This window comes from Drosophila rhopaloa, unplaced genomic scaffold (assembly GCF_018152115.1).
Source record: "Drosophila rhopaloa isolate 14029-0021.01 unplaced genomic scaffold, ASM1815211v1 contig_167, whole genome shotgun sequence".
Lineage (NCBI taxonomy): Eukaryota > Metazoa > Arthropoda > Insecta > Diptera > Drosophilidae > Drosophila > Drosophila rhopaloa.
In genome coordinates, this window is record NW_025335047.1 from 403,227 (window position 1) to 422,196 (window position 18,970).

The 18,970-nt window shown below is 48.8% G+C and overlaps 3 protein-coding genes across 12 annotated transcripts; 1 reads left to right on the forward strand and 2 right to left on the reverse strand.

The window, feature by feature from the left end:
• Positions 1-139: 139 nt before the first annotated feature.
• Positions 140-14,062, reverse strand: LOC108045105 (probable ubiquitin carboxyl-terminal hydrolase FAF). 9 transcript variants are annotated; one of them, XR_001769328.2, is made up of 19 exons: positions 13,898-14,062; positions 12,377-12,944; positions 11,491-11,639; positions 10,219-11,432; positions 8,134-10,047; positions 6,701-8,066; positions 6,213-6,636; positions 5,835-6,150; positions 5,613-5,766; positions 5,369-5,519; positions 5,001-5,309; positions 4,824-4,935; positions 4,660-4,769; positions 4,251-4,602; positions 3,936-4,195; positions 3,243-3,834; positions 2,781-3,182; positions 777-1,283; positions 140-706 (listed from the first exon to the last, which is right to left on the reverse strand). XR_001769328.2 is itself a non-coding variant. In XM_017124308.2 (19 exons), exons 2-18 carry the CDS (start codon positions 12,604-12,606, stop codon positions 2,021-2,023), a joined length of 8,229 nt encoding a protein of 2,742 aa, XP_016979797.2. In that variant the 5' UTR covers positions 12,607-12,944; positions 13,898-14,062; the 3' UTR covers positions 1,174-1,283; positions 2,010-2,020. The 9 variants fall into 9 exon arrangements, 8 of the variants coding, with proteins under 8 accessions (XP_016979795.1, XP_016979790.1, XP_016979794.1 ...); XM_017124308.2 differs by lacking the exon at positions 140-706 and adding an exon at positions 2,010-2,200 and having other exon boundaries at positions 1,174-1,283; positions 2,781-3,176; XM_017124307.2 differs by lacking the exon at positions 140-706 and adding an exon at positions 2,010-2,200 and having other exon boundaries at positions 1,174-1,283.
• Positions 14,063-14,340: 278 nt separating this feature from the next.
• Positions 14,341-16,014, forward strand: LOC108045129 (JNK1/MAPK8-associated membrane protein). The gene is made up of 6 exons (XM_017124352.2): positions 14,341-14,509; positions 14,570-14,703; positions 14,763-14,975; positions 15,034-15,206; positions 15,268-15,402; positions 15,459-16,014. The coding sequence occupies exons 1-6, from the start codon at positions 14,402-14,404 to the stop codon at positions 15,608-15,610; spliced, it is 915 nt and encodes a 304-aa protein (XP_016979841.1). The 5' UTR covers positions 14,341-14,401; the 3' UTR covers positions 15,611-16,014.
• On the reverse strand, positions 15,925-18,884 carry LOC108045128 (E3 ubiquitin-protein ligase HRD1). Of its 2 annotated transcripts, none has more exons than XM_017124349.2 (7): positions 18,831-18,884; positions 18,397-18,770; positions 18,283-18,339; positions 18,040-18,228; positions 17,134-17,983; positions 16,872-17,074; positions 15,925-16,812 (listed from the first exon to the last, which is right to left on the reverse strand). In XM_017124349.2, the coding sequence occupies exons 2-7, from the start codon at positions 18,520-18,522 to the stop codon at positions 16,366-16,368; spliced, it is 1,872 nt and encodes a 623-aa protein (XP_016979838.1). In that variant the 5' UTR covers positions 18,523-18,770; positions 18,831-18,884; the 3' UTR covers positions 15,925-16,365. The 2 variants fall into 2 exon arrangements, with proteins under 2 accessions (XP_016979838.1, XP_016979840.1); XM_017124351.2 differs by having other exon boundaries at positions 18,397-18,749; positions 18,831-18,872.
• Positions 18,885-18,970: the final 86 nt, after the last annotated feature.

Below are 18,970 nucleotides of genomic sequence, written 5' to 3' on the forward strand. Positions count from 1 at the left end.
TCCTATGTGATTTATCTTTATGAATACATAATTTAAAATTGAGTTCGGTACAAAAAGTTGCGACCTTTGAGTTTGACTTTGAGTTTCTTGCTGACGGTGAACTAAAACGGAAACTGAGAGAAAGCATGACATTGCACTGTTTGCTTACATTTCGCATTTATTTCGCAACTTAAAACATAATAATTTAATAAATGTTTAACAAATTTCACTTAATATAAAACACTAATCATTTAAAATATATATACTTAGTATAACCATAATCAAGTTTTCTTTATGCTCGTGTTGCAGTAGTCCATTCTGCTCTTGAGTTTATACTGTTTTGTTTTGTTTTGATTTAGCATCCCATTTACTTGGTATACGCGGTTGAAATATGATAATGGAAACAGTTTCAGAGGCGAGTACTGAGTACTGAACATGCAATTTGGTTTCTTGCCCTAATTCTTACATTCAGCCGATTCGTTTCGATTAGTTTTCCCTAGTGTCGTATCTATATTTCCATCGTTTTGATTTTTTGTTTTTTTTTATTCGGTTAGTATTAGTTAATGTTGCTCGGCTTCAATACGTAATACATCATTTATATACTATATAAATACAATTATATGGTACTTCAAACGTGCAACTTAACGCTTCTTAGTAATTATGAGTGTGTTTCTTTGTTTGCGTTCGTTTGTCGTGTTGTGTTTTGTGTGGTGTTTGTTTAAGGTGTCTGTATAATGTGTATTTGTTAAGGTAATTATAAAGTTCGATAACTACTAAACACCTTTTCTGGTACATACCATCCTCCTCTTTCTCATATAGACTCTCTTTCCTTGACTGGCATCGCTCCAAGCATGTACTTCGTTAGTTAATATCTATGGATTCTGCTCTACTTCGCATATTAACACATTAAGTCTCGTTTTCGACGGCGGGAGCCCCACTAGTAAAACACCTGCTGTCCACACCGTTCTCATTGTCAGGCTGCTTTTGGTTCACTTAACGCTATGGATGCTCATCATAAGTTGTTGCTCTCGTAAGGTTGCGATTACATTTTATTGCAAATAACTTTTCGTATGTAGTTTCCTCTCGGTTTAAATTAAGTTCTTCTCCATCCTCGTCGGGAGCTCTCCCGATCCTGTTCCCGATCCCGATCCCGTTGCTGTGGCTTCTGCAGTGGCAGGTGTTAAAGGGGCTGCCGTTGTCGCTGACGACGTTGCGACATCCGTGGTGGCCGCCGTGGTCTCGACCGTCGCGTCCTCCTCGTCCTTACTTTCCCCTAGCTTTCTTCTCACCACCCTGCGACACTTCTGCGAATGGCCAATGGAAAAAGTTTGATTAGTGGGGGGTTGGCTCACGATTGTCAGTGCTATAGGTGGCTAAGTCAGCGTCTGCGTGCCAGCTAAGCAGTATTAGCCATCTTTCTTAGAGTGTTTTCAAAAAAGTCGAATACGAAGCTCATCAAAGGTGTTGGCTTATTTGCACGCCAGCTTAGGCTAAAAACTATCAGTAATGCCAGTTTTAACTTATTTTGGTATGTAATAATATTTTTATTTTAATAATAATAAAGACAACGAATGCTATTATTAATTTTTTAAGGCCAGGAACATACTAAATAGTTGAATTAAATTCCTAAATTTTCATTCCGTGGTGCTACAGAAATCTCTGTTAACCGACGATTAGGTCTTTTTGAGGAATTTATAATTTTCCAATATTTCTGAATAAAGAACTGAGTCATATTATTGATTGAAAATAATGTTTACCTAATTTAAGGTCCAATATTTGACTGGCATGTCTGATCTATATGGGATCCCTTTAATCGAGTATCTGTGGCTTAGGTGTTGTGTGAGGTGGGTGTGTGGGTGAGTGGATAAAGCTTGCAGTGGAAACTAAAAGAAAAGCCAAAGGGTAGACAGATACGGGGATGGCGAGTGCATCTCGTTTGTGCCGAGCCGTGAGAACAGAAGTTATGAACACAACAAACGCAAAACAAGGCGGGCGCTCGGGGCTCAAATTAAACAACAACTCGAACTAACTTGGCGGCAAATCAATTCAAGCGGCTTGAGGAACTCTTGCTAATATCACCACGTAGTTGCTGCTGCTGCTGCTGTTGTTGTTGTTGTTGTTGTTGTTGCTGCTTTAGCTTTAGTTGCTGCTCCGGCGGTAACTGATGATGGTGGAACAGCACCGGCGGCAGCTTGCCTCCCTTGGAGCGACTTCGCAAGCCCTGCGCATGTGGTTATAATTCGAGGACAACAGAGGAATAAAAAATTAAACGCAGCAAAGGAAACCGCGAGGTTTTCGTGTAAGATGATACAAATATTTAGATAACAGATAGAAGAAAACAGTAAGGAGGGCTATCTTCGGTGACCGAAGCGGGTGTACCGTTGCTAACCGATTTTCCTGTGGAAACTTTGAAATCAACATGGAAGTATCACAAACATTAATATCTTTAGTGATAATATAAATATGAAATATTTCATTCAGAGGTACTATTCAGATTCAATAAAATTTTTCCGTGAAGACATACAGACTGTATCCTCTGGAGACTAAATTAAATTCTAATTCTAAGATTCTTTAGTAGTTTGTCAATAAATATTGTCCAAAACTGAGAGCTAATTTCAAATTTATAAATACCACGTATTTAAGGTGACAGAAAGATACAGATTGGAGTTGGAGTGTAAAATGTGTTTATTGTGTGTACTGTTTTGCTGGGGGTCTGCTTGGCAGGCGACTCGAAGGAACCTTCGGGTACGGACACACTCAACAGAGGGACAACTGTCCTAGACCTCGTCCGCCCTAGTTACCTTTTTGGCCGTTATCTCCATTTGGTCCAGGCTACTTGACAGCCCGTTAATAGTCGTTTCGCCGGTGGTCTCCTGGGCGCTGCTCTCTGTCTCACTGTTGGCTCCACTGCCCGCCGTCGCCGTCGTGGCGAGTGTAGGTGCGGTTGTTCCGCTGGTTGAGCCAACGCCAGTCGAAGTGTACGCCCCGAATAGTTGACGCGACAGCCGGGGAATTGCGTTGCTATCCACACGTGCCGGCCAGGCGCCCGTTGACGGACTGCTCGTTGTGGGTGTCTTGTTATCCGTCGGCTGTTCCGTGCCTCCGGTGGTGCTTTCCTGCGCGGCCCCCGGCTGTGCCGCCTGTTCCGTCTTGTTCTCGTCCAGATTCGACTCCAAATCAGACTCGTTGTTCTCGTCCTGTTTCTGACAAAAATTCTCATTAGAAAAATGTTTCCCTAGTTTTATTGTAAATTGTTTAAGTACCGTTTTCTCGCTGACCTCGTCCGGACAGAGCTCGTAAGCCATGGTCCAAGTGTTTTTGGCCGACTGCGACCTCTCTAGCATGTAGCCGTTCGTGTTGTCGTTGCTCTGCGCTGGTGGCGACCACGAGTACGAATTGTACTGGCAACCAATGCCACGCTGTCGTTCCAGCTCGTCCTGTAGCCACTCGACGGCAACGCTCCAGTGCCGGCTGATGCCCGGGTTTGTGTTGAGCATCTGCAGCGCAATTGGCGACTTGTGGAACAGTTGCGTCAGGCACTTGATAATCTGGTACGCCCGCTTCTGGTAGTGCGTCTTTGCCCGTTGTATCGTATCCAGTAGGCCCTCGCGCTCCTCCGCCACTCCATTGAGGGCGTTGTGTATGCGGTGGTGCTGCCACGAGTCGTCGATTAGCAGGATGTTTAGTAGCAGATCCGTGTGGTGCCGCATGTCGTGGCAGTAGGCGAACCCACACTGCCACAGCAGCTCTGTAAGCACTGCGCGTGAGAAGTGCGGGTTTTCCCAGCTGCAGTACTGCAGTATCTTCAGGCCTTCGTCGCCTACATTTGTGTCCTCGATCACCTTCTTGATGTAGCTATAAAGGACAATGCAAATAAGCATTCGTAGGCATTCACAAATTATCATTATCAATAATTTTACAATGATGTTATGGTTAAACTATTCAAAGCAACTTACCCCGTGCGATTGAAGAGTAAATCCATGCACTCAGTGGACAGCGGCGTCAGCTCCTCGTGCGCCACCGTTGCATCCTTGAATGGATTAGGCAGTGGACGGCCGTTCTGGTTGGAGCTCTGGCACTTTTCGCTTACATCACTGCAGCGCACCAGGTGTGAGACCACCTGGTGAAGCTTGCTGAACTCCGGATACTGGTACTTTATGGCGGGACCGGGGCCATCGTCCAACGCCACTTGGATAAACTGCATCGGCACATTGAGCTGCAAGCGACAATGCTTTAGTTTAGAAAACAAAATAAATGCAAATACTACTCACCCTCAGCAGCTGCTGCTTTTCGCGTGTGCCCAGTCCCACGTACATACTAAACAGGCTAAAGTAGTGGGGCAGGTGTTTGCCGTAATCGGCTGCTTCGGATTTCAACAGGCGCAGCACGCTGATGAGCACCTGCTCGCACAGATTAGCGCCGTCGTGGCCAGCCAACGGTTCATCGTTAATAGCAAAGTGGCAGAAGAAAACCACCAGCTTGACGAAGACGGTACGCACCTCTGGCGATGGAGCCATTAGGATGTACTCGCCTAGGCGTGACGGCGGGGAGAGAAGCGCATGATTGGCGAACCACTTTCGAACCAGTGCCGATGAGCGTATGTGATGTGAGAGCGCGTCGTACCTGTCAATAAAGAGCTGTATAATTGAGATCCATCTCAAAACGTCGCAAGAAACTCACCAATCAATAACGGGCCCTCGCAGAGACTTCTTCGTGCGGAAGCCAGTGTGAAAAAGGAACTGCGAAGCCAATTGGACGCCCAACAGCGAAAGCTCCTCGGCGGCGGGAGTCTGAAAAACCAATTGATTAGTGGAACTAATTATATTTCTCCAGCACAAACTCACGATCTTATCGCTCCGAGCAGAGGGGATATTGCAGCTGACCAGCTTTTTGATGAAGTTAAAGAACTCCACGGAGAAAATGCTACGAGAGTGGAGAAACCGAATGTTCTGGTGCCTATAATCGGGAAATGTTCACAGTATTAAGCACGTCAAGAGTGAATAAGAAATACTCCCACTCACCGCACGCTGCGCTCGATGGGCTTAGGCAAGGGCAAAACCATGTTGCGGCTCTCGGTGAGAGACAACTGCTCCACACTAGGCTCATACTTTACGGGACTCTGGTCGCACCGGGTGTAGAATAACATGTAGGCGTTCCACCAGCGCTTTTGACGGCGGTACTGCATGCGCTTTAGGTTGTTGTCGTAGATCTCGCCCATGTAGTCCCCGCCAAAGCACTGCGCCTTCATCTCCTCATCCTCGTGCATTTTGCACTCGGTGACCTCACCGTCGTCAAACTTGTACCACTGGCACTTGCCGTTTGCCGGGTTTCTTTAATGGATTAACTCGGATTAGGCTTTTCAGCTACGCTTAATTGTTTGGGCACTCACTTGGAGAGTATGTAACTGAAGTAGTGGCCACCAGAGGCTTGCCCGCTGTGCACAACAATGCCGGTCAGTTCGTACTTTGTCGTCTCAACGTTTGTTTGACAATTATCACCCACCTCCACCACCTCGCCCTCTAGTTTAGCTAAGCCAGACACTTATCGCAGAAAGGGGAAAACAAATAAAATAATTTAGAAAAGGGAGTAAGTAAATTTGTTAACACTAATAATCAAATCTTTTCTAAACTCACCTGTGTAGGGCTCCATATCCAGGATACGCGGAAATTCAAAATAATCATTAAATTTAATCGCACAGACGCGCTCGTAGTCGTATTCAAAGCGCTTCAGTTGTATGGCTAACACGGGTGGCAGCTTCTTCACGCATAGCCGCTTAACGGTAACTACCTGTTGGCCACAAAGAATTCAGATTATTTGAATCAGTTTACACATGGTTATCCCAGAGAATACTTTACTTTTTTATCACATTTATCACAATGGTATGCATCGGCTCCCTCGAGCAGCTCCCCCTTGACATACTGCTCCAGAGATTCGGTTAATGAGCTATGATTCCTAATATCGACACTAAATACACTAAATGGTTCCTCTTTGGAGTAGCGATGGGGGCACTCTTGGCAGATTTTCTGATCGCTGAACGAACCGCCCAGCGTGGCGTTCATCAGCTGCGGCTGGCCAAGTGCCTTCAGTCCCTCGTCAAGGCTCTCAAACAGGGACATGAAGAACTCCACGGCATCCTGTTGCTCGCGGAGATTAACAGGTTCTCCTTGCAGCCTGTTTGAGCAATAAAATCAAATCAAATATCAAATATATAATATAAATTATGCTTTACTCACTTGAAATGCGTCCAGAGCCCACGGGGCACATAGAACTGCAGAGCACTGTGCCCCAGGTGGGCGAATATTGCCTGCACGTGTTTCAGGATCACGACGTGATAGTTCTTTCGCACATCCTGCGATCCGTCCTCGACACCGCCCGACGATGAGGAAAAGGTGACTAGCGCAGAGGCGGGTCCCGAAAAGAGGGCCGGTCCAAGACCGCCGCCAGTCAAATCGGAGTCGCCGCTAAAGTCCTCGCCGTCGGTGGTGGCCGCACCGTGGGCTCGCAGGATACCCACGCGCACCGCCGGTACCATGTAGAGCTGCTGCAGCACCGAGTTCATGTAGCACGTGGCCCCGGCGTTTTTCAGTCCGCAAAAACCTTTGGTTGGTCTGGCGCCCACCGGCGGCAGGTAATCCCATTCGCGCAACGGATCCGTATCTGTTCACAGGGAGAGGATTTTTATGTCTACTCTATAAGCATAAGTATTATTTAGCCCACGCACCTGTGCAGACGAAGTCGATGAGTGTATTGGTGAGTAGCTTCATATTAGGAACACAGAGCTGGCACAAGGCAATGAGGAGATCGCAGGCAGCGGCAATAGTGTGCGGACTGCGGCAGACTGGTGGCGGGACGGTGTCCTGTCGAAGACTGCCGTGCCGCCGTAAATGCAGGAATTCGCGAGAGGCTGTGAAGAGGAAGTCGTCGATCAGCTCGTGGATCAGCTCGTTGAGCTGCGCCTTTGAGTCAGCAGCGAGAAAAAACATTAGCTCCTTGGCCAAGCAGAGGTGGCCCTCGAGAAGTTCCTCGTGCACCTGAGTGTCGCCAGTGGAGCGGACATTCTCCCGTATGCGCTGGAGCCACTTGATTTCGTCGCCCAGCAATCCCTCGCTGATCTGCAGCGGCCAGTTGTAGATGCATCCATATGAAAGAGTGCGGCACAGCACCGAAAAGAACTCGGCGCAAGTCGCCTCGTACTGGGGAACTAGCGTCTTCAGTGCGCCCACCAGCAGGTTGACCATGTAGACGAACGGACGCCGATCGCCGGCGCAATAGGTGGAGGCCAAGAACAACTGTTCTGAGGCCACCTGGCGCACATGTCGAAGCGGGTTCCTCAGCACAATGGAGGTGATGAACTTGGGCCAGTTGGCATCACTACTCAACGCTTCGTTAGCACTCGGGTTCAGAATGAACGAGATGGTGAGCACTTCAAGGGCCTCCTTGCACATGCTAAAGTCCTGCCCATCCGGCACGATCACTTCGTCCTCAAAGTCGCCGTTGCTACTCCCCAGAGCCTGAAGGTTGCCGCAGGACGAAGCCCAAGCCAGCTGCACTACGGCCTTTATGGTGGAAATGTCAGGGCAGGACCACTGCAGCGTAGAGCTAAAGAGGGTGCGGCAGCGGTCGCCCTCCTGGCTGGCGGAGAGCATCTCGCGGGCCAGCATCACGGCCAGCTTCGCGGAGATTGCCCGCAGTGTGCCCTGCGAGCTGTTCGGCATCGTCGAAAAGTTCTGCTTCAGGATGTCTACCTGGGAGCGGGATCCGTTATCAAGATCGCAGATCATGGGCTCGTCGCCCACGCGAGACAGTACACTGCCCACAATGTAAAGGAACAGCTTTGCCAGTCTCAGCACGCACTGGAAGGACGCACGCTTCGTGTGCATATCAGCGCTGGGCAGGAAATTGTTTTTTGTCAACAGCTCCAGAACGAAGTGGGCGCAACCCGAGTGCATCCATGCAGACTGCACGAGCAGGGCTCCTTCGCCTAATGGATCCAACGCAGGAATCAGCAATCCGTGTAGCACGCTCAGGTTGTACAGTACCTGGGCGGGTGTCGGGTGCAAAAACATCTGCTCGGGCGTACAGTTTTCCTGAGAACAAGAGTTTACAAAGTGATTTATTAAGATTATTTTTTATAATATAACTTTTTCGTCCTACCTCATCAGATTCACTCGCCGGCTGCTCGGTGGAGTTCAGTTTCTCCTCTTCATCCTTCGCGCATTTTTCGGCCGTCAGAGGGACCGTAACGGCCGCCTTTGGGACCTTGCACATCATTTGAAGTTGGCGCATTGTCTGGCGGTCGCAGGGAAGCAGGTGCAGCAGTACCTTAGCGCTGTCCCGCAAACGACCGTGCTGCAGATCACTTCCCAACTGATAGAGCTTTAAAAAAAACTCGGTGTACTGGTAGTTTTGCGAGATGATCACGCCGGGCAGCGTGCTTTCCGATTCCACACGCTGCATATCGGGGCATGGACGAGGGGGAGAGCCGGTGCTCGAGTCGCTGGAGGAATCCGGACTGCTGGCCAGACCAGTGCCCACCGGCGTCAGCTTTGCTGTGAGGATCATCTTGTCGCGGATGGTGTACTGATAGAGCGGGTTTATCTCATCGGAGATTTCGATCATCTCGCCATTAGTGTAGAAGAGATCCACCTTAATGTTGGTCGTTGAAGTGCCTTTGATCCGCTTTAGAAGGCTGCGCTTAAAGGCGGCCATCGTTTCGTTGCTGTGTGTAACGATCTCCAGGTCGTCAATGGGTCTGCCTGGATTCTGGAACCGGATATACAGGCTGGTGTTCTTGCCGCGCGTAACTCGGCTGAGTGGCAGGTGGACGCGATCGCCGCTGAAGGAGCGGTCGCACTCTTTCACATATTCCTGCAGTACCTTGAGAATGCGGCACATCTTCTCCGCCTCGATAAATCGCATTTTCGAATCCTTAGACTCGTCGTTGGCATTGTCCGACTGATCAGGTGCATCCAACTCCTCTTGAAGCTGTGTCTTGCCCAGGATCACGATGTTTCCGTAGTGGGTGCGCAGGCGGGAACAGCACTCGCCGATAAACATTTCGTGGAACTCGGCAATGTTCTCCTGCAGTCGTGGGCCCAATGCCGTGGACACTTCCTTGAGCAGATCAATAGCCTTGCTGGCAATCTCCTCGCCACCTGTGGTGATCACCCGCCACAAGTAGTCCTTGCCTATTAGGTCCTCGTTGTCAAGTATGTAACCTCTGTGTATCGCCTTTAGCTTGTCCTCCTTGGAGTTGACCGCTTTGAAGAAGCGCTCGAAGCACTTGATTCCGCTCTCTGTAAGCAGGTGGGGATCTAGTTGCAGAATGTTGTTCTCGAAGAAGTCCTTGTTGATGCCGGGATCCAAGTCAGGCTCCTCGCCCATCAGCTTTCCAAACCACCGGAAGCACTCTTCACGATCAGCAGGAAAGACGGCGCTCACTGCCAAGCAGTGCCAGATCTGCTTTGCCTGATCTGCGCACAGCCACAGCTGACCGTCTTTAAGCAGGAACTTGAGGAACTCCAGTCGCTCTGCGATTTGCGCATGGTGCGGGAACCTTCCGTCAATTAGGATGGTGGCCGCTTCTAGGCCCGGTGTGTCGGTCACCATTTGGCGCACCTTTTCCATGTATGCAGTCAAGCTGTTTGTGACTAGAATGACTAAGGAATAATCATTCTGGAGCCGCTCAATCACCTGCTGTCGATTTGTGCCCGTTTGGGTGCGGGGTGCATGATTGGGCGTGGTGTCATATAGACAACAAATATCCCGTATTAAACGCAAGGCGGGCAGCACCCATCCATCGCCTGATTTCAGCTCGCCAACGCATTTGTCCAACCAAATGGTCTTTTGCGCGTCTCGCTCCTGAGAGCAGCTATAATCCAAGATTTTGACGTGTGCACCTAGCGCCTGGTCGAGCACTTCAGGCGGGACCTCTTGGCTGTGGGCCAGCGTCCAGAAAAGCTTTAGCACCTTTTGGGCCATCACACCATTCTTGTCGTCTTCAGCCAAACGGCGAATCAGCTCCAGAAGCCTCTCCCGCTGCCTCTTATTGGCCGTGGTCATGCTGGCCTGAAAGTAAAATAGATTAAATCAATATTGGTCAATCGAAAAAAAGGGTCACTACTAAAACAATTAATGTTTGATAATTAAAATACTACCCTAAGGAAGTCTTTAAAAAATGTATAACATTTAATATAGACTGATTGGACTATAAATACATTTAAACAAAAGCAGACTCACTTGAAATGCCTCGAAGAGGTGGTCCAGTTGCTCCGGCGTGAAATCCCAGGCCAGTTTGGCTAGCAAATCATGCACGTTTTTTACGATCGCCTCGTGCTTACCGGCCTGCGCTCTCCAAACCGCATCTAAATCGTCCAAAGTCAGCGCTTGCTCCTTAATAAGGAAACGGATGATCTTTTCCAGCTTTTCCACATACTGCGGTTGATGCAGCGAGTCCTTAAGCACAATGCCCAGGACGTCCGACGACTTGATCCACTGCGCCATGCGCTCCGCCGTCAGCCAGTCCATTTCGTCCTCGGGCATACAGTGGGGCAGGGGTTGGGATCGATGGGAATAATAGGCCACCGAGGAAAGCACCTTGTTGATTTCGTTGAGGGCGTTCATTTTACCATTGAAACTGGAGACCTGCAGCAGACGCAGGATCATCTTCAAACGAAACATCTCTAAGTCGCGGATCAGCTCCTCTTGTCCAGATAAACGACTGGCCAGGAAGCGGGCCGACTTCACAATTCCATTGATGTAATCATTGCGTCCCTCGGGCTTCACCTCCCGCTTTAGCTCCTCGTCCGTGAAGCTGTCCAAAAGGTCCAGCACCACGTTCCAGGTGGGCATAAAGTACTTGGCGATGGTGGCGGGCGTCAGCAACTCATAGCATTGACCAAATGGTCGCAGGAGACTGTGGATGAGGGCCAGGGTGAGGCGATTATCCTGGATACTTCCTTCCCCGCTGCCCTCGCCACCGACTCCTTTGCCGGTGGCCTTGTTTTGGTTGCGCTTCAGTAGCTCCAGTCCACTGTTAAACCTCTCCAGCAGATTGTCAAAACCTCCCAGTTGGCCGAAGCGGTTAATGAGATCCACCAGCCAACCGCGAGGATTCTTGGGCTCCGCTGGCGGCCGGGCGTACATCTTGTTGCTGTCCAACTGACCCCAAATGCAGTCCGGTGTGGCAAAGCACTCGGGCTGGCGTGCAGCGTTGAATGTGTTAAACTTGTTCTCTGGATCGAAGACGATGGCCAGCAAGTCCAGTAGATAGGGATTGTCGCGCTGCATGTGAATTGCGATCAGGTGCAGCAGTTTGCCGCACGAGACCAGGATGCAGTGGTGGATGTTGAACTTCCACGAGTTCACTGCCTCGTCGGTAAGGATCTTGGCGAACGAAGTGCTTAGCCCATTGCGATAAAACTCCACACATGGCTCGCAGTCGTGATCCACACCTTTAAATTAATTAAAGGTTAAGAATGGTAGTTCTGGGTAGCATTTTGACGCACTTACCGGCCTGGGTCAGCTCGATGGCAGCATTTAGAAGCACCTCCAGCTCCTGTTCAGGCAGCACGGGCACCACCCAGCGTGGATTCGATATCTTCTGGGAAAGCGATCTCAGTTTCGTGGTGGGAAACGAGGAAATAAGCTTCTCTGGAGGCCTGCAGAAAAAGAGGATAATTAGTTTAAATATAATTTAAAAGAAATAAAAAAAAAACAATTGTAATTTGTTTTACTATTTTAAAAATGATTTCCGGGTAGGTAAATTAATGCAAGTGCAATGAAATTATAGAAAACCACAGTACGTTCAGGATTCGCAGTACCATACGCAGACCGTAGATATTTGAATTTTTTGGTGCTTTTTCAGTGTCAGCTAATCATGATGGGCAAGGCGATAAGATAAGCCCTGCGCGGGTATTCTAAATGAGACAATAAAAGTCGCATACAGCAAATACATTAATACGAATGTAGATTCACTGCATCTACATGGGGAAAGGGAAGATAACATATATGGCCTTATTCTTAGCCACTATCACTTTTCTGCACACAAGCAAACTGGATATTTGCTGTCCGCTTGTAATGGAACTGTTTGTTCTGTTGAACTCCAACACCTTTGAATTAGAATAGCCAAATTCAGATTGAGCATATTTTAACAAATCTATTGCGGGTCTTGTTCAGGCCAAACCCTGGGCAAACAAAGAATGCAGGTGGAGAAGGAAACTGCGCAAAAGTAAACACACGAATGTCGAAGGTAGGGGTTTTTTTTGGGGTGGCGGTGTTTCTGGTGCTACTGGTGCTACACACGCCCCGAAAACAGCAGCCAGGTCTAATTAACTGCAATAAACTACGCACTAAAACCGGCTAATTGGGCGGAGTCATGGGTGCCACGCCCACTTACACTAGTGTGACGGTGCTGTCCACGCTGCCCGCCGTAGAGGAGCCGGCTACGTCATCGGAGTTTTGGCTGGCGACCACTGGCTGTTGCTCCTGGCTGCTATCCAGACTGCTGGATCCTCCTCCTGGCAGGCTAGAGGTGGTGACTGTTCCGGTGACTGATCCTGTGCCCGTTCCCGCACTCTGCGCCGGACTCGTTGTGGTGGTTGCTGTGGTGCGCGTGTCGAACGTCATGGTGGTGGTGGATCTGTCCAGCTAAGTCGTCCTGCGGAGCACCTGAAGCGGTCGAAGGTGCAGGAGCTCTGCTTCTCTGGGTGTCTGGCTAATCCTACTGCAGTCTGCACTGGGCGGCGTTTTTGGTTGATGACCTATGGCAGTTGTGAGTTATCCGGAGTGCTCCTTGTCTAGTTTGGGAGTTTCCTGCTTTCCGCTTTTTGTTTTTGAGGCACTGTTGGTCGGCGACTCCTGGCTTTGGGCTCCCTCTTATTGTCCTTTTTCCCAATAAGAACTGGCGTCCTGCGTTGCGTTTACATATTCCTGGTCAGCGGCCACAGTTTGCAAAAATCTATAAACTGCAACGAAGCGAAAGAGGCAGAAAGAGGCGAATAAATACATGGGCTAAAAGAGAGACCGAAAAGGCACACATACATGAACAGGGGCCTTAAGTGTATGAGTGGGCCTGCGTGTGTGTGAGAGAGCACTGGGTTGGAATATGAAAAATCAATATTATTTAATAGACGAGGCAGCAAGCGCCAAATAATGCTCCAAAAGCACACAAATTACGCTCTCACCCACACACACACGCACACTCTTTTAGCGGCCCAATCGTGTATGTGAATTTAATTTAATGTTGTTTTTGTTTTACGCTGCGCTCTTTATTCTTATTTATTTATTGTTATTTTTTTGGGCAAACAAAGAACATTTTTCTGCCGAAAATTACATCACGTACGGATTTTCCACTCCCTCTCTCTCTTTCTCTGCGCCCGGCAACATCCTTAAGCGGAATGTCGGTCGGTGGGTGGAGCAAGTGGGAGGGGAAGGGGCGTAGGGTGGGAGCAGGGTGGTGAAAATAACTACGCATAAAGACTTGAAGCTGCAGGACCGAAAATATGCAAAAATTGACTATATAGAGGGTGGGGCGCGGGCAGGGATTCTCCCAAATTCTTTCTTTCACTTTGGAGTTTCGAGAGAGTAACGGAAGTCACTCAAGGACGGCAGAAAGTGCGGCTTTTCAATATTTTCCCCTTTTTTCACTGGTCACTCACACACATGTACAAGTATTTTTTGCAAGTCGATTTGATCAAATGAACACTTTCTTGAAGACCCAAAAAGGCGATTTGTTTCCTTCTCACTTTTCTTATTGCAAATTAGGGAGCTGCAAACTTAGGTGCTCATTCTAAAAAAGTCGCGGAAACTAATTCGCGAATATTGAGCTTACAAATCAGCCGGCCAATAGACAAAATGGCGTCTGCCTTTGCTGTTGTTCTGCGGCCAATTCCAATTCCGATCCCTATTGGACTTTTACCTGCCTGACCGAGGGCAAAGTCCTGCGTATCCTGCGGGAGCGACGGGTGCGGCTGCCACGGCGTATTTTTATCCGCTCGGCGTGCAATTCGCGTTAAATTAATGATATTTTAGTTATTTCTTTTGCTAGGGTTGTGCAGTTCGGGCGAACTAGTTTTGAACTGAACCGGTTCTTCTGGTGCTTTTAGCCAGGGCTGCCAGGTTACTAAAAATTATGCTTATCGAGCTGGTGATGGCACTAGTTCATTTGGGGATGGGGTGAGAAGTATTTTTTGTTGAAGTGGGTTTATTTAGTAATGAGCATAATAGCATAAAATTAATGTCTATCGGTGGAAAATAGTTCTGTCTTGCCCTTTAAGGACGCCTGCAATTCGTCAAATTAGCTGTCAAATGTGTTGATGCACAAATTTAATTGCGCTTAGCACTATCGTTTACTAGCGAAATATTTAATATATCGATACCATCGTTAGAAGTCAACTCAGCTCTACTGTATAATGGTAGTTGAATGAAAATGTACGACGCGTTGGAACGCTGTCCTGGAGCATATTGTGGACGATCTCCGCTTGGAAATGACACCTGGAGCAACTGCGGGGTCTGTCCCCGAGGATCCCGGGTGTGTGTCCTCTGCCCAATGACACCTGCCTCTAATTAATCCTACTGCAATCGTCCTCAGGTGAACCAGAGCTACGCCTGCTCTCCTTGCCGCGACGAATTAACCACTTACTCCTGGCTTTATCTGGGATTTATGACCCTCCTGCCACTCATGATGCACTGCTTCTTCATTGACATGGACGCTAAGGATCGCAAGTCTGCGGGAATAGTCCTTACCCATTGCAAATAAGAACTTATTGATTGCCTTTTCACAGATTTTCCCGCAAGCAGCTGATACTGACGGCCAGTGCCTTCGTTGAGGTGGCTCTGTCTGCCATCCTGGCCACCTTGTTCATGGAGCCCATGTGGGAACTGCGCCTGTACGCCTGCGATGTCCGGAAACTCACCGACTGGTACACCCTGTTCTACAACCCGAGTCCCAATTACGAGGAGCGCGTATACTGCACACAGGAGGCCGTCTATCCACTGTAAGGCTGATCACTAAAATAAATATTGACTAAACTAACTTGTATCTTAATTATCTAGGCAAACCATCGTGCTAGTGTTTTACTTTCTTTGCCTCGTCAACATGTTTCTCATCCGCCCGCTGGTCAGCAAACTGATGGATGTGGGTGGCAGGAGCAAAGCGCCTATTTACTCCGCCCTCTACTTCCTGCCCTTGCTAACATTTATCCATGCCTTGGGATGTGGGTTGATCTGTAAGTAATGCATTAGGTATCTGTTAGCTAGACGTCTTTATTCCACGGTTAACCTTTTCAGATTACTCCTTTCCGTACCTGAGTGTGGCCATTTCCATGGTAGCCAATGCCATTCACTATTCTCTGAAGTTGGACCAAACCCTGAAGGCTCTGGTTCACTCCTCGGTGTGGGAGCTGAAAAATGTGGTTATTATAGGTGAGCACTTTGGGCTTTTACATTAAATACACTTTACCATCATTTTGTTCTCACAGCCGTCCACTGGATGCTGTTGGCCTATGGCATTACATCGCTGAACTACCATTATGGCTTTATGTGTCTCGTTCCCTTCCCCACACTCTTCTACATCCTGACCGTGCGCTTCACGGATCCGGGCGAGTTCCGGGAGTTGGAGTCGAGAATTTGATGCGGCGACGTCCAGATGCAAATCTTCCATGCTCGGGGCACCAGACGATCGACTGTTGTTATCTATGTGTAGTGTATGCGTCGCTTAATTTATTTATATTTAGTGCGTAGCTTATATTAACCTGTTCCATTTTTCACTAATTTAAGGCGATTTGGAAGAATAATTATCTTTTATTTCGTTGATAATGAAGGTTACTTTGGTTATTGACCAACCGATAAATCAGTAGCCAAGAAATAAAAAAAATTCTGTGAGGGTGAAAATTGGAACAGGAGATCTAGTATATTTGTCGTATCATATATGTAGCCTTAAACCAATCATCGTTCTTTTCGTTTTAATTATATTTCACATTAATTATACACATATAGTAATATTAAATACAAATCATCAGTTTCCCATCTCTAAAATAGTTTTTACACAATACATATTGCTACATATTGAATTTGGATGCCGCTCTTGGTTCAGATCCTTCGTTCCACTCGCCGCTTTTCTAGAGGTCGTGCTTCAGTGTGTGAACCTTGGGCGCATCGTAGTCGTCTTTGTCGTCATCATCATAATATTCCCCATATCGCAAGCCGTAGAAAAGAACATAAGTCAAGGACAGGGTGCAGCGGATGAGGAGCGGAGTATAAACAAAATCAATACCAGCCAAGAGAATAGAAAATGTGATAAACGCAAGTACGTTCAGTTTATGGTTTTTGTGGGATGAGGGAATTCTCTGCCGTTATATGGAGTGGAGTCTTCAGTTTTCAGGGCGTCTATTCCGCTTGCGTGTGTTCATTTGCGAACCTGTTGCGTTCCTCCAGGAACTTCAAGCGGCGTTTCCTCAGCTCGCCCAACTCCGAGGAGTTCTCTTCGAAGTCGGCATCAGAGTTGGGCAGACTGACCGCCTCCGTGGCCGTAGAAGGCACGTCGTCTTCGTCTGCATCCGCGCCCAGATCCTCAATGGTTACCTTCTCTGCAGGCAGTGGAGGAGCCACTGGGGCTGTTGCCGTGGGAGTCACTTGGTGAGCTTCCAGCTGCGCCATAGCCGTGGCCGAGGTACTGGGCTTGTCGTACACGCCTGATCCTGCAGCTCCTTCAACGCTTGGAGCTGCCGCGGATGCTGGCGGCACTGCAGTGAGCTGCAAGCGCGAGGCCAAAGTCTGGTACTGGGACATCATTATCCCCGCCGAGTCCAGCATAAGGTTTATGTTTTGCAGCAACTGTAAAAGTAATTCAAGTTAGTCGTTACAAGTTATGCTATTTCAAATTTAAGTTCCACCTTCAGACGTTGCTCAATCTGCTCCCGCTGGTGTCCCTCCATGGCACGTAGCTCCTCGTCGGTGAACTTGGTCAGGTCCAGCGGAATAGGTGGCGGCGGCATGGGCGAGAAGTAACCAAACTGCGGCGGCATCATAAAAGGCGACAGCATGGGCATGACCGGCGGTGGAGGCACCGAAAGTCTAGCCAGATTTGGCAATCCGTCTGAAAAGGAGTTTGGAGGGTTAGGGATCCTCATTTAGTATAACCAGCTATGAACTCACTAGCATCGCCAAAAAGATCTGCAAAGCTAGGCGGCAGAGCTTGACCTGCGAGCAGCGGGCCGTTAGCGCGAGCCTGGTTGCCATCGACTCCGGCAGCTGGAGCTGGAACAGGTAGACCTCCGGCTGGTTGGGCACCAGCTGCATCCGGGGCGGCATTCCCAGCAGCAGCGGCGGCAGCCTCATCGCCTGCTCTCGGCATCGCTGTGGATATCACGGCAGGGGTCCGCAGAATGTTCAGGCGGCAGGTAGGACAGGTCTGCTGGCGTTGGAACCACGAGCGCAGGCACGTGGTGTGGAAGATGTGGCCGCAAGGCAGCTTCTTCGAGTGGTTGATCATGTCCTCGCGGCAGATAATGCAGATATTGTCTGATTGGCGCAGCTCCTCAGGCGTGGCGTCCGGATACAGGGTGTTCATGTTACGGATGGCCCGCCTGGACATGATCACGTCGTTCAGTGCCTTGCGGAAGTTTCGTATGGTGAAGAACATGGGCCGGAAAACGAACATGGGCAGCGCGTAGATTTTGGCCATGATAACCACGAACAAGATGTAGAGCACCACCTTGATGAGCCCGATAACCAGCTCAGTGTAGAGGAGGAACACCGCCTTGTTCTCCCAAGGCGTGTCTGTGCGCATCTCGGCAGCGTGCAGCACGTACTTGATAGCTGTGCTGGCGATTACAGTCAGAAGGATGGCGTACTCGAAGCCGAAGACCAGCTGCACGGTGGGTCCACGCACCAGGGTCGAGTTGTAGGCGTGGATCAGCAATACGTAGTCCAGGATGCCCAGCAAGGTAAGCAAACTGCCCACGCGAATGTGGAACAGCCAGCCGAGCACGGGCGAACGCTCCATCTGGGTGTGGATAAAAATATAGTATAGATCTGGTATATACAAGGGATACTCCTTACAAAGTCCACCCGCTCCTCGGCCAGCCAATGGAATGATTTCAGGAATAACAGCACTGTGAACAGGGCCACGAAGCGCGGATTGAAGTCGTCCCGGAAAACCGTAAAGGCCAAGCAGGTCTCCGTGAGTGCGTACCAGAAGCGCTCCAGTAGATGCTCGAACTCGGCGGCGCGCAGCGTGCCCAGGAAGATCTGAGGGATAAACTATATTAGTGGGAGCTACGAGGGGTCTTTAATACCAATCACCTTGCGGAGCAGCTTGCCAAACATGAAGACAATTACGAAAAACTGTATGTAAATGACCTGGAACAAAGGGAAAGCTTAGATTGGGCACGGGCGATGTTTATGAGATATACCCACCGCCATGGAGGCATTCGACTTGGTTATGTAGACCACCGCCGGATAAAACTGCTGCTTTTGGTAGTAGGCATTCCCGATCACCGCGCTGGTCAGCGCCATGCAAATGGACGATAGCAGCAGCTGCATGATGCCGCTTGTGGTCGCCAGGGCCGCCAGCTGGCTGATGGACTCCAGGAATATGTTAATTGTGGCCGGGGTCTTTGCCTGTCCCCACTCGCAGCTTTCGGAATCGGTACCACTCGGGTTCACTCTGATGTCCGAAAAATGTCGACTTTGCTCTCGTTCACGCTCGAATTTAGCCGGGTTTTGTTAGCCGAACGAAGTTGTTTGCCTTGCCATCGAGATTTCCTACTCTGGAATTGGGAGTGGTGGCTCTATTGGGGCTTATTAATATTTTTATTTTTAACTTTTTTTTAATTACACGTAGTACGTACCTACGGTTCAGTGTGCCCCTTTTGCTTTGGCCAGGTTAGCCGGAAATAAATACCAAAATAAACAGATCAGAATATGGAATAAATAAGAAAAATACTAAAACTCAAAACACTGACATACTAATTAAATAATGATATACGCA